The 25,695-nt window shown below is 39.9% G+C and overlaps 2 protein-coding genes across 2 annotated transcripts in view; one reads left to right on the top strand and one right to left on the bottom strand.

Annotated features, from left to right (window-relative positions):
- kcnb2b (potassium voltage-gated channel subfamily B member 2b) overlaps positions 1–25,695 on the bottom strand; it is a 146,253-nt gene that overhangs the window by 47,073 nt on the left and 73,485 nt on the right. The gene's annotated exons all lie outside the window — the stretch shown is intronic.
- LOC130909069 (uncharacterized) lies at positions 9,138–25,416 on the top strand. The gene is made up of 4 exons (XM_057825149.1): positions 9,138–12,181; positions 23,347–23,463; positions 24,883–25,024; positions 25,200–25,416. The coding sequence occupies exon 1, from the start codon at positions 9,158–9,160 to the stop codon at positions 11,831–11,833; it is 2,676 nt and encodes an 891-aa protein (XP_057681132.1). The 5' UTR covers positions 9,138–9,157; the 3' UTR covers positions 11,834–12,181; positions 23,347–23,463; positions 24,883–25,024; positions 25,200–25,416.

Here is a 25,695-nt window from a genome sequence, read left to right as displayed (position 1 = left end):
CATCCTAGCTAAACAGGAGTTAACATTTCGTGGTAACGATGAGCGTGTAAGCTCTTCTAAACGTGGCATATATGTAGAACGATTACATGGTTTTGCTGAGAAAGATGAAAGGTTAGCTAGACATTTGGACACATCCACTGTGTGTTCTGGCTTGTCAAATAGAACACAGCGATCTAATTGAAGCAAGCCTCTCCATTGAGGCGGAGAGATTTTTTTAAAGTAAAGGAAAATAAGGAGGACTTTTACAAAAAGGGCGTAGGTTTGCATAGGGACGGTAGGGACATAACACTACCAACTTTTCAGGATGCTAAAATTGTCCCCACCAACGTTTAAGCAACCTTACCTTTTTTGCATGATATAATGTTCAGTTATTTAGAGAATTTAGATCTTTCAATAGTTCCATATGTTGTAAGGATATAATTGACCCTACCATTATTAAGTGAATTATTTTCATTATGTTTATGCTAATAAAAACCAGACATTTATTCAGGAAGTTTTCAAAATGTTTCTTTAGTATTTTTTGAAAACAAAGGTTTGAATCGAACAGTGTATCATCTGAACCAATGCACATAAAAGTTATTATCAGTAGATAAGGATTTATTTTGCATTGATCATTTTGCCTATTAATTAACTAGGTTCATATACATGAGAAATGTGGCCCTTTGCCCCCTTCATCCAATCTGTTTGGTCTTATTAATGTCCCGTCCCCAGCTAAAAGTGTACCTACATGCAGGTTATGCTGTTATATCGTCCCTACGAATGTTGAGACCAAACCCATGCTCTTCCAAAGTAACGGCGGTTTTTGTGGTGAAGGACAGGGGCAAGAACACAAACAGTTTTCATTTCAATCTCACGTTAAAAAAAAAAAAAAAAAAAAAAAAGAGCTTAGACTAAGAAAAATACAATAGAATATTTAAAAACTAAATTTTGGCCTTAAATAAAATATTCTTTGTTTTTCTTTTCACACTTTTTGTTTAGCAATCTGTAATAAATTGATTAAAGTATCAGAATTACAAGTTTTAAAAACTGAATATTTCACTAAAGGTCAGAATTCTGTGGTTTTGTACACCACTCTTTACTCTCATTTATGTTGCATGAATTATCGCAAATGCATGTTATTTTCTTACTTTTACGTATCGATAATATGTACCGTGTGTGCGTGTTTTGTGAAGAATGCTGATGAGATATGAAATAACCAGTAGCCAATTGAATAAGCTACCCTTTTTGGTTTATATATTTGGAAATCTGACACTAAAGGAGTCAGTGCCTCACCAACCATGAACCTCACCGCACGTCACTGGATTGCGCTCTTCTGAACGGAGATGTCGGACGTTGTTCCTGGTATCTGCTGCAGCCATGCACCCAGCTTGGGGATATACTGTATATATATATATATATATATATATATATATATACTGTATATATAGAATAGTAAATACTATAAATTAAAGCAGCGTTAATAAAACCTAAATGAATAAAATCAAAATGAATAAAAACTGAAACGCACACTGGTTCATTGTATTAACTTAGACAACCAATTCATTTAAACCAGGAAGACTTTAATATTTTTTCGAATATATGTCAATTTTATAGTCATTTAATTTTCAAAAATCTCGTTTTGGAGGGGGATATAATCTTTTTATATTTTAACTGATATTGTGATATAGGTTTATCCGGTTTATAATCATAATTAATTCTTGAAAAAGTTACCCCTCTAAAACAAGATTTTTTTTTTAAATTTAATGACTATAAAATTGACATATGTTCAAAAAATATTAAATTGCTGAAGTTTGTCCACATACTGGACTAAATAGACACTTCGCATAGCCCGAATGTTGTATCCCATTGTGCCCATATAGACCAACAAAACACTTTCCTGTGAAAAGGCCAAGCCACTTTGCCGCTGTTATTAAAAACAACAAAAGACAACATCCAAAGTTAAAAATAAATAAATAAATAAAACCCTGCATCGTGTCTGCTAATGTCAGCCCGGACAAATCCCCTCCATTTGATGAGTTCTTGATGAGCTCGGGGCCGAGCGAATAATAGCGCATTTCGTCATAAAATATGCACCGAAGCACGCAAAAGCCTCGTTCGCACACCTCATAAAACACGCGCACGCAAACAAACTCCAAATACGAACACACACGCCCGCGTGTTCGCCCAGGAGTGCTATAATGAGACGGTGTGATTTAGTGTATTGATCAGGCGTTCAGATCGCAGCAGAGGCTCCTCGGAGAACATCCCATAAAAAGATGACATTATGGCTTATCGGACGGGGCAAAACGCAAGGTGACCTTAACTTAACTGCCGTCCCACAGCGCCACCCCCTCACCCCGCCGGATTCCCACCGTTACAATTAGACACATGGGAGGTAACTGTATGTGTGTGTCTCAATGTCAAAAGCAGCTAATACGGGCCATGAGATAGCCTAGAAGGAGTCAAACTCGAAGGTCCGGGGCCAGATCTGGCGCGGAACATTATTTTGTGTGGCCGCCAAAGTAAATCAGGTCCAAACGACTTTGCTAAAATGAATACAATCCTCAATGAAAGGACTAAATAAATCAGCAAATATTTACTACCCCCACCTTTGTTTGTTTGTTTGTTTTGTTAATATAAATATTACAAAAATACATAAACAATAAAAATAAATTATTTCATATTGTTTGGATTTTTAAAAAAAATCTAAATTAGTAAGAACATTTACTGTTTTTCAATTTTAAAAAATGTAAATAAAAACGTGAAAAATTAAATAAAAAATGAAAAATGAAAAGAATATTTCCTGTTTATTTTAGAAGTATTTAGAATAACTTGTATTGTTATGTATTGTTTTTATAGATAAAAAAGTTTAAAATAAATACGAGAATATTTAAATTTTGATTGTTTTTCCGTTTTTTAAAACGAAAAATTTCAAAAATGAATATTTTTTTATAATTAAAACTTTATTTACTGTTCTTTGATAAAAATATTTTAAATATTAACTTTTTTCATTAAAAAATAAAACAAAAATACATTAATCAGCAAATATTTACTACCCCACCTTTTTTGTTAATATAAAATATTTTAAAAATACATAAACAATAAAAAGAACATGGTTATTTTATATTTTGTTTAGATTAAAAAATATATAAATTAATGACAACATTTACTGTTTTTCCATTTTAAAAAAATGAAAATAAAAGCGTAAAGCATATTAATTAAAAAATGTAAAAATGAAAAGAATATTTCCTGTTTTAGAAATATTTAGAATAATTTGTCATAAATTGTTATTTAAAATAAAAAAAGTAAAGAAAAATATGAAAATATTTAAATATTGTTTTGAAATTAAAACAATATTTAATGTTTTTTAAAAATATTCTATATATTACTTAATAAACCTTTTTAATAAAAAAAAAAACTGGTCAATCAGCAAATATTCACTGATTTACCTCTTTGAGTTTAGTTAAAAATGTAAATTAAAAAAAAATATATACATATATGTATATATATATGTGTATATATATATATATATATTTGCTGTTAATTTCATGTTTAAATAAAAACAAAACATTAAAACAAGAATATTTCCTATTACTTCCTTTAAAAAAAAACACACAAACCCAAAAATAGAAAATATAAAAGAAAATATTTGCTATTACCTCCATTTTAGTTAAAAATGTAAATTAAAAAAAAATGTTTATTGTTAATTTCCTCTTTTTGAGCTAAAAACAAAACATTTAAATAGGAATATTTCCTATTAATTCCTTTAATGGCCCTCTGAATGAAACCGCAACCATGATGTGGCCCGACAAAGATGACTTTGACACCCGAGGCTTAGTTCCGTGTATCAGCTCTCCTGACTTATTGGTATTCATATTTTTTTAGGATGGTTCCTGCTGGCAGGCCATGCGAGGCTATGATGCAGTCTATTAGTCTGAAAGGTTCTGGACTTCCAAGTGCCCTCTCCTTCTCCCTTTCTCATATTTTTATGGAATCGCAGGGTAACTGCTTGATCCCGAGACACTTTATCTCAGGATTACTCGCCAAAAAAGGTGACCTCATCATTGCAGCGGGCCAAAAAAGTGCGTGGGTTTTGAGTTCAAGCGCAAAAGAAGCTATAAAATTCATTTTGAGGAAAAAAAAAAAAGGTGCATAGGTGTGAAACTCGAAGCCTGAGGTCAGATCTGGCCCACCATATACAGTTGAGTGGCCGGTAAAAATAAATCATGTGCATCGACGTCATTTTTCTTGTTAAAATAAAACCCTGAGAATATTTACAGTTAAATAAGAATATTGACTGTTTTCACCCCTTTATAATACTTGCAATATAATAATAAGGTAACAATCCGATAAAACCAAGAGTGATGAAAGAAAAATATTTTATTCATAGTAATTGAAAACTGATTTGATTGTTTGATTGATTGAATTGAAATTGATTAACACGTTTGTATTTCTTGTTCATGATAATATGATTTGTGTTCAAATATTGCAATTTAAATTAACTAATAAAATCCAGGCATTTATTCTGGAAATTTTCAAAATGTGTCTTTAGTAGTTTTTGAAAACAACAGTTTGAATCGAACAGTGTATCACCTGAACCAATACATATGCACTGCAAAAACTCACCTAATTAAAAGTGGAAGGAAAAAAAAAATCCTTTGTTTTCAGTGTAAATCTATTAGAAATAAGTGAAATTATCTGCCAGTGCTTCAAGTCAATTTTACTCACTTAGATTCCTTGAAATAAGAAAAATAGCTAGCTGAAAATAAGCTTAAAAGACTTATTTTAAGCAAAAAGTTTGTATATTTGATCTTAAAAAAACTTGTTTGTCAGAAATGTTCTTAATTAAAAAATAGATATTGATCAGAACATTATTTGAAATCATGTTTTTCTTGCCTGGTACACCAGACTCACCGCTGTTCCAGCTATTGAGTCTGGCCACCATTCACGCGGATACAATTTCCAGGGCGGAGCAAGCCACAGCAAACAGACAGCGGAGTGGACCAATCAGCGACGGGCAGACGTGACGTTAGTAAAATGGCGGGGGCAGAACGAGGGGACTTGCGCGCGGAAGTAAACATACGAAGAGAGCGGAGTTTATTCGACATGGCTAGCGCGAGACAGACTGTTGTCAATGACTCATGTCGATATGTTTTTGGTAATTTAAAACTTATTTTACCGTGGATTGGAACATATTCTCGGCTCTCTCGTTCACCATCTGTGTTGTTGAAGAGACAACTTTTGACGCGCAAGAGTGACGTTGCTCGTGAAGAACACGTCACGCAAATAAACGAATCTGATTTGTCGATTGATTTTGTACCTGCTCGAAAGGCCGTTAATGGGATGGTTCCCAGACTATTTCTCTCAGTGTTTGAAAAATACAGGGAGGATAGTCTGGCAGAGCCAGGCAAATGTTTTTCTAGATTTAGGTGAAAAATGACCAACTTTTACATGTATGGGCTTAATAATATAGTAATTGTTATGTCCTCTGGTCTTATGTTGACTACTTTTTGGGTTTAATTTCTTTCTAAGATTGTACATTGTTCATCCGTCCACAGGATGTCGCTATTCTAACTCAGAATCTTAAGTTTTTCTTTGGTATTGCTGTTTGCGCTCGGCTTCCCCTAGTGGCGACTTGCTGTAAGCAGCAGGCAGAAAGAACTTTTTATTTCAGTTGGAAAAGAGGCCTTGAGGTGTTAAGACGTTGCACACCTCCTCTGCACCATACATCGTTGGGAACCCTTGACAAAACAAAATCTGTAAGTTTGTACGTTTTAACAGTGGGTTAGATGTAATTTTGGTGTGTCTATTCTGTTATTTTGTTGTTATTTATGTGGCGCGAACCCACACGTTTTTGTGCTAAGCTAAAGTAGCCACTTCATTTCATTTGCTCATAATGGAGCCAGTTTTCTGTTATTTACATAAACATGTTATTGTATAGAACCTTTTATTTTGTGTATAACATTTGTGTTTTATGTATGTTTCAGTTTTACCACACACACACACGCACACACGTTGACACAAAGAAATAAATGAGAGGAAGGAGTTCGGGCCTCCAAGTTTCTTTGTCGGTTTAGCTCGCTGCCAAAGTCGAGTAGCCATACGCTCGGCTGAGGGCAGAAGAGTAAAAAGATTTTCAACACATCAAGCACCCAAGATGTCTCAGCAAGAAGTTTCACCACCTATCAGCCAAGTGGTCACCAGGTCGGAGGCCAGTCATTCTCATTCTTCACGCCGGTCCAGAACGAGTCAAGCTGCTGCACAAGCACGAGCAGACGCCGAAGCTGCCTACGCCAGAGCACGGTACGCCAAACGCCAAATCGACATGGAGGTCGAGAAGGCACGCATCGAGGCAACACTACACGCTCTGAAGACGGAAGGTGAAGCAGAAGCAGCGCTCGCCGCAGCTAAAGTTTGGGAGGCGACTTTCGAAGAAGAGGAGCGCGCCAAAGTCGACCTCAGCGAGCAAGGGGTATTTTCCAAGACACCCCCCTCCATCAGGCGTGCACAAGAGTATGTGCATGCTCACTTTGACGACCAGCGTGTCCAAGCAGATGGCACACAAACGCCAAACAATGAGCACCTGGTTAGGCACAATGACTCTCAACAACCAGAAAATAGCCCAAAATCAGCTGGTGCTTTTCCACATGTGCGTCACATCGACATCGCTGACGAAGAGCATCTCCAATCTCATCGTGCGAGAACGGACATCTCACACCAGCCTACACCTTCAGCAACCCCACAAAGTGAACTGTCCAATTTAGCAGCCTATCTAGCACGGCGTGATCTGCTGACATCGGGGTTCAAGGTTTTCGACAACCGGCCAGAGTCCTACCTGTCCTGGAAGTCCATGTTCTGCAACGCGACGGAAGGCCTCAATCTCAAGCCCAGCGAAGAGCTCGACCTTCTCACCAAGTGGCTCGGCGGGGAGTCTCTTCAACACGCTCAGAGGATCAGGGCGGTCCACGTGAGTAATCCACAGGCAGGTCTCCAACGTCTGTGGCAGCGGCTAGACAAGACTTATGGCTCTCCAGAGGTAATTGAATCCTCACTCTTCCAACGGTTGCAGACTTTTCCAAGAATCTCCAACAAAGACACTCACTTACTGCAGGAGCTTGCTGATCTTCTGTTAGAGCTATCGTATGCCAAAAGTGAAAGTTATTTGCCGGGTCTTAGCTTTCTCGACACACCAAGGGGCATAAACCCGATAGTTGAAAAACTCCCATATGGACTCCAGGAGTCATGGGTTACACAAGGTACCAAATACAAAAGGGAAAACGGTGCAGTCTATCCACCTTTTTCGTATTTTGTGCGGTTCGTAAATGACTACGCTGAAATGAGAACAGACCCTAGCTTTATGTTACAGTGTTCAAACGTAATAAATCCAAGGGTTGGTAAGACATCAGTAAGACGAGACAAATACAGAGTTCCACTAGCAGTGAATAAAATAGAGATCAGTCCGGCTAAATTGACAGCACTCGATCCAGACAAACAATGTCCTATCCACCAAAAACCTCATTCACTCGTCAAATGCAGGGGGTTTAGAATGAAAACACTAGACGAAAGAAAGAACATTCTCAAAGAGCACGCCATTTGTTTTAAATGTTGTGCGTCCACAAATCACAGGGCTCGAGACTGTAAAGCTATTATCCAATGCTCAGAATGTGATAGCGATGCTCATGTGTCTGCCATGCATGTCGGTCCACCTCCATGGACACCTCAAGACTTTAATCCCCCAACCCAGAGTCACGGCGGGGAGTCTGAGGGCCCAAATCCTGTGAACACAGCCAGTTGCACAGAAGTATGTGGGCAAGGCGTAAAAGGAAAATCATGCTCAAAGATCTGTTTAGTTAATGTATATCGCCGAACTTCTCCAGAAAAGAAAAAGAGGGTATATGCCATGTTGGATGATCAGAGCAATTCATCCTTAGCCAGATCTGCGTTTTTTGACATGTTTAATGTGCAAGGTACCATATTCCCATACACCATGAGAACATGTGCAGGTTTATCAGAGACACAAGGTCGTAAAGCTGATGGCTTTGTTGTAGAAGATGTAGATGGTAAGGTCTCCATGATGCTGCCTACAATAACAGAATGTGATCAGATTCCAGATAATAGAGACGAAATTCCCAGCCCTGAGGTAGCAGCAGCTCACCCTCATTTGCGATCAATCGCTTCACAGATTCCTCCTCTCGACCCATCGGCAGACATTCTTCTGCTCCTGGGAAGGGACATCATTCAGGCTCATAAAGTTCGTGGTCAGGTAAATGGGCCAAACAATGCACCTCATGCCCAGCGTCTCGATTTAGGATGGGTTGTCATAGGTGATGTCTGTCTCTCTGGAGCTCATAAACCCACATTGAACTCATTTAAGACGAACGTTCTAAACAGTGGACGTCCCACGTTCCTCAGTCCTTGCGAAAACACAATCGTTATCAAAGAGAAATACACCAAAAACGATCCACTAAACACACAAGCGGAACTAGGACAACATATTTTCCAACAAACAACAAATGACGACAAAGTTGCACTTTCGGCAGAAGATGCGTTGTTCCTAGACATTATGCACAACAACTTTGCTAAAGATGAGGCGAATAACTGGGTAGCTCCACTTCCATTCCGCTCACCTAGGCGGCGCCTACCTGACAATCGGGAGCAGGCCTACAATCGTTTAATGTCGCTCCGCAAAACGCTGAGAAGAAAACCTGAAATGAGAGCGCATTACGCTGAGTTTATGGAGAAAATATTCAGCAAGGGCCATGCCGAACCAGCGCCCGCACTGGCGCCAGATCAAGAGTGCTGGTATCTCCCTAGTTTTGGCGTTTACCACCCGCAAAAGCCAGAAAAAATTAGGGTAGTCTTTGATTCGAGTGCTCAACTTGACAATGTTTCTCTCAATGACGTGCTCCTCAAGGGACCAGATCTTAACAACACTCTCGTAGGAGTTCTGATGCGGTTTAGGTCCGACCCATACGCCGTTATGGCAGATGTGGAGCATATGTTTCACAACTTTATAGTACGAGAAGACCACCGTAACTACCTTCGTTTCTTGTGGTTCCAAAATCATGACCTTGATGGAAAAGTGCAAGAATTTAGGATGACTGTCCATGTGTTTGGTAATTGTCCTTCCCCATCAGTCGCCATCTTTGGACTGAAAAGAACAGCCATAGAAGGAGAAATGGAATTTGGCAGTGACGCAAAAGAATTCATTGAACGGCACTTCTATGTAGATGATGGGCTAAAGTCATTCTCTTCCATAGAGCAGGCCATTGATGTTCTTAGTAGGGCACAGAAGATGCTGGCTCAGTGTAACATACGCCTACACAAAATCTCATCCAATTGTCCTCTCATAACAGGAGCCTTTCCAACCGAAGATCGTGCTGTAGGCATGCAAGGTCTTGACATTGGGCAGACTACCCCACCAATGCAGCGCAGTTTGGGCTTAGGATGGGAGCTGTTGACTGACCAATTCAAGTTCCAAGTAAGAGTAAATGAAAGGCCGTTCACAAAAAGGGGAGTTCTGTCAGTTATCAACAGTGTGTTCGACCCACTTGGTTTTGCTATTCCAGTAATCGTAGGGGGTAGAACCATACTCAGAGACATTTCCACAAATGTTTCAGAGTGGGACACTGAACTGCCAAAAGATAAATTAGAACAGTGGCAAAAGTGGAAAAGTTCCCTCGGACACCTACAACATCTTGAAATTCCCAGAATGTACACTTCAATACCGCTGTCTGCAGCCCAAAGAATAGAGATTGACGTTTTTTGTGATGCTTCCACAAAAGCCGTAGGTGCGGTAGCCTACCTCAAACTCACAAATGAGGACGGACACAGCGAAGTGGGATTCCTCCTCGGCAAAGCACGTTTAGCTCCTAAACCAGACATCACCATACCCCGACTTGAACTCTGTGCAGCAGTCCTGGCCGTGGAAGTAGCAGAGTTGGTTCTAGAGGAGCTGGATGTCACAGTCGATCAGGTGAATCTTTACACAGACTCAAAGGTAGTGCTTGGGTACATCTCAAACACCAAGAGACGCTTTCACGTTTATGTGCACAACAGAGTCGAACGCATCAGGCGCTTTGCACAAACTCACCAGTGGCATTACGTGCCCACACACTTAAATCCGGCAGACCATGCCACACGAGCGTTGCCCGCTGAGCAGCTCTCCAGCTCCACCTGGCTCAGAGGCCCAGCTTTCCTCTCCAGGTTGGACCAAAGTCAAGTTCGAAGTCAAACCTTCGATCTCATAGACCCAGAGACTGACTGTGAGTTGCGTCCTGAGGTAACAACTTGCACTACCACCCTATCAAAAGCCCAGTTTAATAGTGCCAGATTTGAAAGGTTTTCAAGTTGGAAGGTGCTGCAAAAGGCTATTGCCAAACTCCAACATATAGCTCAATCATTCAAGAACAACTCTGAGGTTTCCTGTCGTGGCTGGCACAACTGCAACAAACATTTAACTGAAAAGTCACTGCAACTAGCCAAGACCACGATCATTCGCACCGTTCAAAGAGAGGTCTTCGCAGAAGATATTGGATGCATTGAAAAAGGCACAGCTCTAAAAAACTCAAGTCCACTCAGCAAACTGAATCCATTTGTTGACACGCAAGGGCTCCTTAAAGTTGGAGGCCGACTAAAGAAAGCACAGTTGTCTGCAGAAGAAACCAATCCCATACTCGTCCCTGGAAAGCATCATCTTGCTCAGCTCATAATAAGACACTTTCACGAAAAATTATGTCACCAGGGAAGGCATTTCACGGAGGGAGCAGTCAGAGCAGGGGGCTTTTGGATTGTGGGAGGAAAAAGAGCAGTAAGCAGTGTGATTTTCAAGTGCATCACATGCCGCAAATTAAGGGGCAGGCAACCTGAACAGATAATGGCTGAACTTCCTGAGGACAGGCTGTCCACGGACCCTCCTTTCACAAATGTAGGCCTTGATGTGTTCGGTCCCTGGTCCGTTACAGTGAGAAAAACGCGTGGTGCTAATGCAGATGCTAAAAGATGGGCAGTCATATTCACCTGCATGAGTACACGTGCAATTCATATTGAAGTGATTGAGTCAATGGACACATCGTCATTCATTAATGCACTGCGTCGTTTCTTTGCCATCCGAGGTGGTGCCAAACTCTTGAGATCTGATTGTGGGACAAATTTTGTGAGTGCCTGCAAAGAGCTCCAAATAGACAAACTAGGCTGTCACAATGACAAAATAGGCACATTCTTGAAAGACAGTGCGTGCAAATGGCAGTTTAATCCTCCACATGCATCCCATATGGCTGGTTCCTGGGAACGCATGATCGGCGTCACCCGAAAAATCCTCAATGCAATGCTCCTTGAACATCCATATGGGAAGCTCACACATGAAGTACTCGTAACATTGTTAGCTGAAGTCACCGCAATTGTAAATGCCCGTCCGCTAACAGCCGTTTCTACAGATCCCGAAAACCCAGTCATTCTTACTCCTGCGATGCTACTCACGCAAAAGGTTGGCACACCACCGATTCCACCAGGGCAGTTTCAGACCAGTGACCTATTCAAAGCCCAATGGAAGCGCGTGCAGTACTTAGCTAATGTTTTCTGGAGTCGTTGGCAGAAAGAATACATCGCAGGCTTGCAGGTTCGTCGCAAGTGGAAAATAAAAAAGCCGAACCTTCAAATGGGCGACGTTGTTTTAATGAGGGAGTCTCTGGAACATAGGAATAATTGGCCACTCGGACTGATCACAAAATCTTTCCCAAGTGAGGACGGTAATGTCAGAAAAGTTGAGGTTAAGATTTGCCGAAACGGCGAGAATAGGTTTTACATTCGCCCAATTCGTGAAGTTGTGCTTTTGCTGTCTAAGGGTAGCATGTAAAACGAGTTGTTGTTGTGTATCGTTCATTAGTTAAGAGCTGACATCTTGCAGATGTCAGGCGGGGAGTGTTATGTCCTCTGGTCTTATGTTGACTACTTTTTGGGTTTAATTTCTTTCTAAGATTGTACATTGTTCATCCGTCCACAGGATGTCGCTATTCTAACTCAGAATCTTAAGTTTTTCTTTGGTATTGCTGTTTGCGCTCGGCTTCCCCTAGTGGCGACTTGCTGTAAGCAGCAGGCAGAAAGAACTTTTTATTTCAGTTGGAAAAGAGGCCTTGAGGTGTTAAGACGTTGCACACCTCCTCTGCACCATACATCGTTGGGAACCCTTGACAAAACAAAATCTGTAAGTTTGTACGTTTTAACAGTGGGTTAGATGTAATTTTGGTGTGTCTATTCTGTTATTTTGTTGTTATTTATGTGGCGCGAACCCACACGTTTTTGTGCTAAGCTAAAGTAGCCACTTCATTTCATTTGCTCATAATGGAGCCAGTTTTCTGTTATTTACATAAACATGTTATTGTATAGAACCTTTTATTTTGTGTATAACATTTGTGTTTTATGTATGTTTCAGTTTTACCACACACACACACGCACACACGTTGACACAAAGAAATAAATGAGAGGAAGGAGTTCGGGCCTCCAAGTTTCTTTGTCGGTTTAGCTCGCTGCCAAAGTCGAGTAGCCATACGCTCGGCTGAGGGCAGAAGAGTAATATATACTTAAAGTAAGTGGAATAATCTGACGCATTAATCTGTTTACTAGACTTTAACACTCAAAACAAGATGGAGAAAACTACTCGACTATAGACCCTACTCACCTATGTTACAAAATGACGTGTCGCTGTATCCGGCCGCCATATTGTCCGTCATTTTTTAGCCCTATTCTCAATGGTTTCAATTAGTCGTGCAATTTATAGAGCAATTCATGGAAGCCCCGGTGTTATCTGACGCTGTAAACTCATTGGATGCGTTACATAAAAGGCGTTATGTGGAAAAGCTTCAGTTTATCCATTCGCCAGATCCATATTTGATGCCTAAATTGATGTTTTTCGACCCGCTGTCTTCGCCGTCTCTACCTGACATCTGCTACCCTGATATTTACAACTATCTTGTCCACACAAAATCAGCCTATTCTCACGAAAGTTTGAAAAACTTTAAGAGCTTGGAGGCTTATAAATACTTCGTTGCTGATTGGGTGAAACAGGTCCTCGTCCACGAAAATTCGGCAGGAATCTATCTTGTGCTCGGGAAGGTGAGTTACGAAATTTTCATTTCAAAATCTTTTCTTCTTGCTAACAACCACTGTCAAGTCTAATGTATTTCATGTCATTTGTCAATGGAGCTAGGGCTTTTAATGTTTATATGGTTTAGCGATAGCACTCTCACTACATACATATATAATATGTAATAAATATGAAGTGCGATAGCACTACTCCAGATTGTCCCTAGTTGAATTTATTTTTTGGCTTTTGACCTCAATAGTGAAATTGTAAATTAATTGTATGACAACTGTCTTATTATCCCCTTATATATTTTCAGGTAGTTCATTCACAACGTCTAAGTGTATGTTGTCGGCGATTAGCCTAGCAATGATCTTAATTGTGGTTGTCAGCCCAAAACCCTCTATATATATATTAAATGCATCTTACCAGATATAAAATGACTACTACATAATCTGTGGTCATCGTTTGGAGCCCAGTTTTCTCGTCGAATTGCAGCAGCCCATCTCGCTCTCCTCTCTGGGTCTCTCGGAATCCGGTAGAACTTCAAGTCTCTCCGTCTATCTTCTCTGTTATTGCAACCGACCACCACACTCGCCTTCACCATTTTGTTTATTAATGTTAACGAGCAGAAAAACACGCCATAGTAGGAGGAATTTACGTAGCGGTAATGCATCAACAGTCACGAGTTGACGGACAATATGACGCGGGGGCGTGGTTGTGACGTCATGTGAGTAGGGTCTATAAATTTGCAGTATGAAAGTTAGTATAATTCAATACAGATTTATTTTGCAATAATTCAGCCTATCAATTAATTAGGTTCATATTGGTGAGAAAGATAGCCCTGACTCCCGTTCACCCAATCTGTTTGGTTTTATTAATGTCCCGTCCCCAGCAAAAAGTGTACATGCAAGTTATGATGTAATATCGCCCCAACCAATATTGAGACCTACGCCCTTGCCTGTATTACTATTTTTTTTGTTTGTATTTTGGTCATGTTTTACTATCACATGGGTTTCGCTTTACCAATTGTGCCCAATTCACGACAATGTGTCTTTCGCTGTAAACGATCATGTGCGGTTTAAATGTGAGAACAATGTAAATAACTATAAGAAGCTTAAGGTATTCTCAGAATGTTTACATGAGGGCTTACTTTACACGAAACATCTGCCCACATCATGATCCCGTATCACATGTGTTTGCACGTAAACACACGTGGCGCATTTCATGTTCGGAATGGAATGTTAGGAATTTTATCAAACTCTTGGTAAATTTATAGAATATTTCGCGACTTCAAGTTTTGTTTTCCGAGCAAATCAATTATCCATCGGGTCCACTTGGCCAATCACCTTCTCCTTAGCAGGGGCTCGTATCTATGGAGGTGTCTGCGTGGCAACAGCGTTGCCAAGGAAGCAGCTATGAATAACTCCCTTTTTTTGGGCTCAAGGTCTTGTGGGCGAGGAGGGGGAAATAATTCACCAGGAACCTTTGTGGAAGCCGTTAATGAGTTTGTATTCTGGCCCCTGACAGTTCATTTGAATGAAAAGCAGTTCTGTCAATTTGCATAATGATCCTCAAGGAAACCAAAGTGCACAACACTGACGGAGGGAATCCATCACGGCTAATTATGATATCAGAGTCTTTTGGCTTTTATGTAAATACCACGTTGTTTATACATGAGGCAGCGGTCGCGTCGGGACGCGCAAAATCGCAGGAACTTGCGTGGAAAATGGCAAAGTGCTGAAGAGAGCATTGAATGTCTTAACTGTTTCAGGGATAGTGATCACTTTGTGGACATTTATTTACAGGGCTGTGTTGTAGTAGCTGGTAAAAGAGATAAATTATGGAAACACCAATTGACAGCAATAGACATCCAATCCATTTTAACTGGAAGCGATTGCATAGATCGTCTATTGCAATCAATGGCAGCCAACGAGACAGGCTATGTGTGGTTAGAAGAGAATTATAAAATAAAATACCGTAATTTTCGGACTATAAACCGCTACTTTTTTCCTTCATTTTGAATTCTGCGGCTTATAGTCCGGTGCGGCTTATTTGAAGATTTATTTGGGTTAATAGGTAACAATTTATTACAAAGCGCTATCATAACATTGTCATAAGACCGTCATTCATACTTATGACGTGACAGTATCATGGACATGAATGCTAATGTTGTGAAGTGACATCCGGCAAATAACTCCATTTATGTCCAGCTTGGATCTTTTACATTCATTCAAAAGTGAGATAATTTGCCGGATACCACTGAATGACATTTGTTATAAGCATTCATAAATGCTCATGACAGTGTCATGTCATAATTATGACAGTCTTATGGCACCACTGTCTAATAAAGTGTTACCAAATACCATAACTAGCAATTTATGAAACAACTGGAACAGTAACTGAAGAAATTATTAGCACAGGACATGAATTTTGATTGTTATTTACATCTGTAGCGCTGCAATGCATGCTCGGAGGCACGTTGAACAACAACAGTGTTGACAGCAGCTGGCAGCAGAGGTTGACTGTTTGACAGTGATGGCCAAATTAAGCTTCTTGAAACAATGAAGCTTTGTAGGCAATTGGTTCAAAGTAATTGGTATGACGCTGATGTCAAATAAAGTATTACTGGTTAATATCCTTTTCATGTAAATATCCCATAATACATACTTAATGACATACATACATACATACATACATACATACATACATACTACAGGACAGCTGCGGCTTATAGTCTAGTGCGGCTTATCTATGAACAAATGCAGTTTTCCTGCCAAATTTGGTGGGGGGGGCGGCTTATAGTCAGGTGCGCCTTATAGTGCGAAAATTTGGGTAATAAATAAACATGCCAGAGCAAAATACACAATGGCAACATTTCTCTGTTGTTGTTGCGTTTTTTTTTCAATTTATTACAGTTAGGTGTAAAGTTCTAATTCTTAAAATGTTTATTTAGAATTATTTGTATTACTCATTTAAATGTGTTTTTCTTTCATATTCTTTATTTATTTCTACGGAAATAATTGATTTTTTACCCCAAAAATAAATTCTTCAATGAATTAATTCATTTCATTTAAAATTATTCACCAAATATTTTGGCTTTCACACTAGCACTGTCTGGTCCGTTTAAAACGGAGTGTGGGGGCTAATTATTACCAGGAACAAATGTGGTGGGTGACGACCTACGTCATACGTTATTATCGAGGCCAAGTGCACATAGATATACAAAACAAGCTGTACTGCTAACAGTCCATTTCTGCATTTCTATGTATCCTGTAGTTGTATATCTAGAGTAGGGATGTCCGATCCAGGTTTTTGCATTTCCGATTCGATACCGATATTGTTTTGCACTTCCGACCGATACCGATACTGGCCGATACCGATACCGACCTATCTGAGCATGTGTTAAAGTCTAAAGTTATTTAGCCTCCTTACTTAGTTGTCAGACTCATGTTGAAAAAGGTTTTAGTACCTTTGATAACAACTAGCCAGCTGAATTAGGTGAGTTTGAATAACGCACAACGGTTGGTAACAAGAAACTGACCTGTTTATTCAGTGGCAAACACAAAACATTATAAATAACAAACAGAAATGGCATAGTCAGTCAGTAAAACGTGCAAATAATATTGCAAACTGTCTTAAAAAAAGCAAAACACACAAACAACCTCAGTGGAAAATCCCACAAATCCCCCAAGCTATTAGATGCTTTTATTGTTTCGTGCATTAGTTACAAAAATTGTATAAAAAGCCTCTCAGGTTTAAATAAACGACTATTTCAGTATCAAGTTAACATTTTAAAACAGTAAATAAAATACTCAAGTCCCCATTCTGTATCAGCAGCTTTAAATTACATTCAATTCATTTAATTTTGCGAATCAACTGTTAAAGTTGTTAAAATTGCTCCCGTTATTCCATAATTTCCCTTCTGTCTACTTTCGACATGTGAAAGTTTTAAAAATAAGAAGATTCAAGTCAAGAGTTTGCCGATTTAGGAGTATTTTAGATAAAAAGTCTATTAGGTTCGCTTGGAAGGTTCACAACAGCCTACTAGGGAAGTCTTCTGCTTTAAGATGGCGGCTGTTTACTATCGCATCTGGTTTTCAATACTACTTATTATCTCCAGTAAAACGACGTTGACGTAGTTTGTTGCGGCTGTCAGCAGAAGTCAGGTATTCTTGTGTTTTTTATCCAGCAGCGTGAGTTGAACTAAAACCGTGAGTTGAGCATTGGCATTACCCGGGTCTAAGAAAAGTTATGTTTACTTTCGGGATGCAATGCGGTCAGTTTCTCATTGCGTCCCGAAGACTGCGCTGTGTATCTTTACTCGACAAATTTCAATAATCAGAATTTGGGTGTTTGTGAATCGTTCTCGAATCTTCAACGGCCGAATCGCGTGTTGGATGGTGTGTCTTTACTCACGTGAGATAATGGCTCGTCATCCAGAATGAATACTTCGGCAATGACTCTTGTTATTCCCTGGGCTTTGGGACTGTCGAGTGCCAGTTTGTCACGCATGGCAAAAGATTCTGCCAGTGGTAGTTGCGTGGGACCTTTCTTTTTGCCTTCGGTTTTCTTAACATACTCCTCATATTGTTTGTGGTGGTATTTCGCTAAATGCTTGATTAGGTTGGTTGTACTAAAACTTCTTACAGCTTTACCACTACGCTTGACTTTATTGTGGCATATGTTGCTCTCTGCCTCTTCGTCTTTGTCGTCCTTTAAGGTGAAATGATCCCACACAGCTGACATTTTTACAGATAAAGTCTCACGGTAAATTGGGAGAAGGTAATGTAAATGTAGTGTGTTGAAGGTGTGCCGTAAAATGCGGACTGGATTTTAGGAAAACCGAAGCAAAAACTGGAATGGATTATGTAAATCGGTGCGCTGGAAAACCCCGACTGGACTTTAAAAAAAAACTGGATCGGAAGTCTGGATCGGAATTTTTCCCGTGTTCCGATCCAATACCGATGCTCATTTTTTTGCCCATATCGGCTTCCGATCCGATCCAAATATCGGATCGGGACATCTCTAATCGAGTAGACAGGGATATTGGTGTGTTAAGCGGCACAGGCCAAAGTCAATCGGCCAGAATGCAGTCGTTAATAAATTATTTATTATTTCTGCGCGGTCCAGTTCCAAATGCGCCACGGACCGGTACCGGTCCGCGGCCCGGTCGTTGGGGACCCCTGCTCTAAATTGTCTATAATAAGTATGAGTGTGTGCGTGAATGGTTGTTTGTCTCACTGTGCCCTGCAATTGGCTGGCAACCAATTCAGGGTGTACCCTGCCTACTGCCCGTAGTTAGCTGGGATAGGCTCCAGCACCTCTGCGACCCTCGTGAGGATAAGCGGCATGGAAAATGAATGAATGAATGCGAGTTATACTCCGATGCGACTTATATATGTTTTCTTCTTCATTGCGCATTTTTCGTCTGGTGCGACTCATAATCTGAAAATATGGTATATATTTTTTCAATTGCACATGACAAAATACATGCAGGACACTAATACTACCATTGGATGTCAAATAGAGACTGCGAAATATAGTCCCGTGGGCCACAAGTTTGACATAAAACAAACAATTCATGCACAAAAGGGTTAAATCAACTAAAATGTCAAAGTGGTAGCGAAGGAATTGTCCAATAAACACTCTTGCTTCGGGATGGCGATAAAAGAAATTGATTAAAAATCAATCCCGGGGTCACACGAGAGCAATGGAGGCCGTTTTTTTGTGTACGGTACTCACAGCGGCAACCTTGTAAACAGCTGAGTCAGGAATACCACCCAAGGACTGATGTTATCGTCATCAGTAAGCGTTCTTTTTCCTTTCGCCTCATTACCAACTATCTCTTTCACTCAAGTGATTGCCAGATGGGAATCGAGACCCTCTTCTGTTTGAAGATTAGATGAACAGTAAGTTAGAGAATTGAACTGTTTTGACCACATTCTTAAGAATGTTTTTGGAAGTGGAACTGAAAAGTCTGTTTAGTAAAGCATTAGCTCGCTAACCAAAACCAGTCTGTGTCAGTTCTTAGCCATTTGTTGATCCTTAACATATCGGCGTCAATACCAGGGGGGCACACCTGAACCTCCAGACAAACTGATCCAGCTGGAGTTGACAAGACAACTGTGATTAAATAGAGATATATGCTAATTCCAGAAAGTGATTTTGCATGTAATTTGGATACAAACATGCTAATTACCACTCACAGTCAAATTTGATTCAACAGGTGTTCAAACGTAGACATTCGGGACATCAGTGCTGTGAAACCCGACACTTTTTGCTTCCTGTTTCCTGAGGGATGTACTTTGTAAGCGATTCTTTATCCTCAACCACGAGGGGGGTCACGGACAGACGTACGGGCCTCCCTAATTGTTGCTTCTGGCTGCCAGAAGAGTAAATGATAGAGATGCAGAATGAGGAGAGAAGGAGGACAACAGGAGGGTTTGTTCTCCGCCACGGGCTGGGGTCTAATGATAGAGATGCAAGGACACACAAGGAAAGTTAGGGTAGGGGGCCAAAATATTAAAAATGTTCAAAAAATTTTGGCTGATCTTTTCACCGTTCGACTTAGGCATGTGCCGGTATGATATTCTGACGGTATGACAACCTTTAGCCAATGGTATTGCAATTACAGCTCTAAAATGTGTTACTTTGCGATATCTGGGTTTAAAAAAAACTTGTCTCGGTGGTTCTTCCTTTTTTTTATGCATTCGCTGACCTTGCCATTTGGCAAACTTTATAATGTCTTGACGAGACATTGTAGAAGTTGTCATACTTGCTCTTCGATGATAATCTCGTTGGCTTGGTTCATTTTTGCGTGTAGCAAAACAATGTTTGAAAATGGCGGTGATTTCGCATTGAACCGGAAACAACAGTTTGCGCGGACCAATCGCAGTTCATTTGCGCCATATCAGATTCAGATTCAGAATATTTATTGTCATTGTTGCAAAAAGCACAACGAAACTTTGTTTGGAGCATCCATACAACTAAGTTGTATCACCACATGTTGACGTGTCGACCAGTCAGAAAATTGTGGAGATGCACGTCAGACTACAGCAAAGGGTCGTAAATCGGGTCTGCCTTGGCGGCGTAGGTCTGCCGCAGAAGCATAACTCAGCCTTTATCTCTCGTAGCTGGTGGGAAACATTCATGAAACTGTTTACTAACATTTAATTTTGTAGAAATGCGAAACCATATTGGAGGTATTGCCTCCTCGGTAGCCACCCTCTGCAAACATGTTTTACATGTTGGTTGGCCCTTCTTTAGCCGAAGTATTCCAATACCAGCAATTCCATTTTCTTCGATGGGGGGAAAAGGTTCAGGAGTTTCACCTCCTCCAGCCATAGTGTAGCACAACTGACTCGCTGGCACTGAGAAACAACCGGTGGGGGAGGGTTGAGCCTTGCAGCTGCAAGCGAGGGATTTCTCCATGCATTTTTGGGATATAGAAAATAGCTAATACCCTAAGGACGGTATGACGGAAAATGTTAGCGGTTTTGAAACGACGTTTTCATACCACGGTATACCTTGAAACCAGTAATCGGCACAAGTCTACTTTGAACACACCTGGATTTGTTAAGATTAGGGATGTCAAACAATTACAATTTTTAATCGAGTTAATAACAGCTTAAAAATTAAATAATCGTAATTAATCGCAATTCAAACCATCTATAAAATATGCCATATTTTTCTGTAAATTATTGTTGGAATTTAAAGATAAGACACAAGACGGACATAAACATTCAACATACTGTACTTAAGTACTGTATTTGTTTATTATAACAATAAATCCACAAGATGGCATTAACATTATTAACATCCTGTTAAAGCGATCCATAGATAGAAAGTCTTGTCGTTCTTAAAAGATAAATGTTAGTACAAGTTATAGAAAATTTATATTAAAACCCCTCTTAATGTTTTTGTTTTAATAAAATTTGTAAAATTTCCAATCAAAAAAATCAACTAGTAGCTCGCCATTGTTGATGTCAATAATTACACAATGCTCATGTGGTGCTGAAACCCATGAAATCAGTCGCACCCAAGCGCCAGCAGAGGGCGACAAAACACCGAAAAACACAAGTAACAAGTGGACATTACACTGTGCTGTCATTTTATTCTGTTTGAGCGGGGCATGTGCGTTAAATGCCTCAAATATTTTAACGTGATAAATTTAAAAAATTAATTCCCGCCTGTTAACGCGATAATTTTGACAGCGTTAGTTAAGAACAACAGATTTCTCAGCTAAATTTCAGATGTGAGGAACACTCTGATTACTAAAGATTACAAAAACAATCAATGGATAGAAAGGCTTGTAGTTCTTAAAAGATAAATGTTAGTACAAGTTATAGAAAATTTATATTAAAACCCCTCTTAATGTTTTTGTTTTAATAAAATTTGTAAAATTTTCAATCAAAAAAATTAACTGGTAGCTCGCCATTGTTGATGTCAATAATTACACTTATTCTGTTTGAGCGGGGCATGTGCGTTAAATACCTCAAATATTTTAACGTGATTAATTTAAAAAATTAATTACCGCCCGTTAACGCGATAATTTTGACAGCACTAGTTAAGATCAACTGATTTCTCAGCTAAATTTCAGATGTGAGGAACACTGGGATTACTAAAGATTACAAAAACGATCAATGGATAGAAAGACTTGTAGTTCTTAAAAGATAAATGTTAGTACAAGTTATAGAAAATTTATATTAAAACCCCTCTCAATGTTTTTGTTTTAAAAAAAATTGTAAAATTTTCAATCAAAAAAATAAACTAGTAGCTCGCCATTGTTGATGTCAATAATTACACAATGCTCATGTGGTGCTGAAACCCATAAAATCAGTCGCACCCGAGCGCCAGCAGAGGGCGACAAAACACCGAAAAACACAAGTAACAAGTGGACATTACACTGTGCTGTCATTTTAATCTGTTTGAGCGGGGCATGTGCGTTAAATGCCTCAAATATTTTAACGTGATTAATTCAAAAAATTAATTAACGCCCGTTAACGCGATAATTTTGACAGCCTTAGTTAAGAACAACAGATTTCTCAGCTAAATTTCAGATGTGAGGAACACTCTGATTACTAAAGATTACAAAAAACAATCAATGGAACAAACTTTCCCTTAAAATCCATCCTAAATCCGAAGCATATTATCTTTTGTATCATCACTCTTCCCAGGCTTAAAGTCAGTCTTTTTAAAAAGTCTTGCAAACTATTCTACTTCTGACACCAAAGAAAAGCTATCTAGAGTCTTCCGCTTGTGTATTTAGAACAAATTCCTTCTCTATCCTTTCCCTGACAGCCTGGAATGATGTGTTGTCACACACCCTCCCTCCAAATGGAGGAGTATCTCTCTTTCAAAGTGTTCCCCCGACTTCCAGTTGACTACGCTGCAGTTTGCTAGCCGTAAAAATCTGACAGGCGATGGGTAAAATACGGCCAGGCAACAAATGAAATGAAAAAAAAAAGGGATAGTGTAGATACTCAGAGGAGAAGAAGTGGGAAAAGCACACCGGAGAGCAGATAGACGAGTAGAAGAGTGGGTACAGTAAAAGCTCTCCTCGGCGCTTTGGCCTGATGCCAATGCCCCGGACGGCGATGCGGCTCGCTGCTCTCCCGCCCACTGGCCGCCTCCTCATCCCGAATGCTCGTTCTGCATTAAGAGCCCCAATCAAATATTCACCCCCCCCCCCCAAAAAAAAAAAAAAAATTACAGCACTTATATAACCCATACAACAACGGTGAGTGAAGAGAAAACGAAAATGGCCAGCGGAGAAGATGATCCGCTGCCTCCCGAGCATGCCGCTGCGGCTAATTAATGGATAAATCACTCGTGAGGAGGGGAAGAAAAACGGCTAAATGTACAGTAGAGGAGCTCGGGTACTATAACTTTGATTTGCTTGCAGAGCAACAACATGCAAAATACGGTAACTGAATGTTCACTTCAGGACTATAAAGTGGTGCCTTCTGAAACTCATCTTAGATGTTATGCAAGTAAATTGTACTGTACTACGTAACTGTGTAATGCCATATAACTGGATTTGACCTCGGGTCATGCAACTTTGGCACAATTAGTTCCAAAACTAATCTGCGGTTTAATACCTTGATTAAAATGTGAACCTCGGTCAATCCTTTAGCACTTTTGACACAATTTGTCGCAACACCATTTGCAGTTAACAGGATTTAACCAAACTCCATCCAGATTCTGGTACAAATTGTCCTGAACTTTTAACAACCTTGATATGAATTTGAACCTAGGTCAATCCTTCTGTTCTTCTTTGTTCCTAGGCCCTAAATAAAAGAGGAGCTGAGCTGGACAGCTAACTCCACATCTATTTAGAAGAAGTCCCGAGAAAGACTCAACTTCCTGAGGATCTTCAGGTTCCTCAGGATGAACAACTTGAGGTCTGAGCAACTGATGTCCTTATACAACTGCTAGGTAGAGTCAGTGCTGAGCCATAGCATTCCAATGTGGTTCTCCAGCTGGAAGCAGCGACAGACTGTTACAAGCAGTGTTGGGAATAACGCAGTTATAAATAACGCCGTGACATAACAGCGTTATTTTGTCAGTAACGGGGTCGTAATCTAAATAAGTATTTTTTCCGCCGTTACAATGCCGTTACCGTTACTGACGGTCAAAAGTGGTGCGTTACTTACTTTGAATAAATTGAAGAAACTACCAGCCGTAGCGAGTCTACTCTGCTCTGTTTTTTTGTCATCCAAGACTTGGGGTGGGTTCAGGTTCATGGCAATGATAATAGTAAACACACATAGCCTACCTTTGCAAGAACGATGGAGTTGCCGTTTGATACGGTCATAATGTGCACCCATCTGCAGCAAAACTGTTCGTAGCTTTGTAGCAATTTGTAATTTCGGAATCGCTGATGAGTTTAGTAACATACACCAAACAATAAATACAGCAGAATGTCCGTTTAGCGTAATTGTGGAAGCCCGTCGACATCTTTACTCCATTTGTCTTCGGCTTGTTCGTTAGGGTCGACATTGTTCACATCCTTAAGTTTGATCACATATCTGTTCTTCGCCTTAGTAACGAGTTTGTCTCTTTATCGAACAAGCAAGTTAAAGTTTAATGTTCTGCGAGCCAGACCTGCTTCCAGTATGGCTGCGTTGTTGTCAAATCTCACATGATCCCCCATTCTGTGACGTAAACGCTCGAGCCTAATAGCGCACGTAACACACAAACCGGAACAGCGCGTGCGGCAAACACACACACACGCAAAACAGATGCAGAGGGATATGATGGCAGAGAACTCAGAGGAAAATTTGTCCTTTACGAGGTGGAGATATAAACACTATTTCAAGTTGGTCGAAATTAAAGGAAAGAACGTGCATGTAAAGTGTAATTTATGTCCTGGGGCAAAGCTTTTGTCGACATCTGTGGTAAGCAATTAAAATCTGTTTATTTTTGTTGCTCTTCAAGTGTAGGATCTGTTGCTGGTGAGGTGCAATAAACATTACAAGGTTCTATACCTACTACCTGTCTGTTCGTCTCTATTCAACTGAGTCGAATACTGCTCAGAAAATTTCAAATTCTTTGACATACAACTTCTTTTTAAAGTAACGTAAATAGTCACCATCCCTGGTAACTAGTTACTTTTACTATAGAGTAATTCAGTTACTAACTCTGTTACTTTTTGGAAGAAGTAGCGAGTAACTATAACTAATTACTTTTTTAAAGTAACGTGCCCAACACTGGCTACAAGTAACACAATTTAACCAAAATCTAGCACAATTTGTCCTGAAGCTTTTAATAACTTTCAAGTTTGAACCTAGGTCAATCCTTCTGTTTCTCTTTGTTCCTAGGCCCTAAATAAGAGTGGACCTGACCTGAACTGCTAACTCCACATCTATTTAGAAGAAGGCACAACACAGACTCAACCTCCTGAGATTCTTCAGGATGAACAACTTGAGATCTGAGCTCCGGATGTCCTTTTACCGCTGCTAGGTAGAGTCAGTGCTGAGCCACAGCATTACAATGTGTTTCTCTAGCTGGAAGCAGCGACAGACTGTTACAAGTAACACATTTTAACCAAAATCTAGTACAATTTGTCCTGAAGCTTTTAATAACCTTGATTCAAGTTTGAACCTAGGTCAATCTTTCCGTTCTTCTCTGTTCCTAGGCATCTAAATTACAGAGGACCTGACCAGGATTGCTAACTCCAAATCTATCTTGAAGAAGACTCGACTTCCTGCGGATTGTCTGGAAGAATAACTTGAAATTTGAGCTGTTGGTGTCCCTCTACCCCTGCTAGGTAGAGTCAGTGCTAAGCCACAACATCCAGCTTGGGTTCTCCAGCTAGAAACGCTTCCAGAGGGGTATTGACAGTCCCCAGAGACTGTTACAGGCAACAAATTTAACCAAATTTGTCCTGAAACTTTTCATAACCTTAATTTGAATTTAAACGTTGCTCAACCCTTCTGTTCTTGTTCACCTACATAAGAGAAGACCTGACCTAGACTGGAAGAATAACTTGAGATCTGAGCTATTGCTGTTATTCTACAGCTGCTAAGTAGAGTCAGTGCTGAGCCAAGCATCCGGCTTGGGTTCTCCAGCTGGTAACAGCTTCTGAGGTGTTATGGCAAGGTAGGCAAAGCTGATGTGGACCAAAATGCAAC

This window comes from Corythoichthys intestinalis, chromosome 20, assembly GCF_030265065.1.
Source record: "Corythoichthys intestinalis isolate RoL2023-P3 chromosome 20, ASM3026506v1, whole genome shotgun sequence".
Classification (NCBI taxonomy): Eukaryota; Metazoa; Chordata; class Actinopteri; order Syngnathiformes; family Syngnathidae; genus Corythoichthys; species Corythoichthys intestinalis.
The sequence above is the reverse complement of the archived record's forward strand: the minus strand, read 5'-3'. Positions and strand labels throughout refer to the sequence as shown.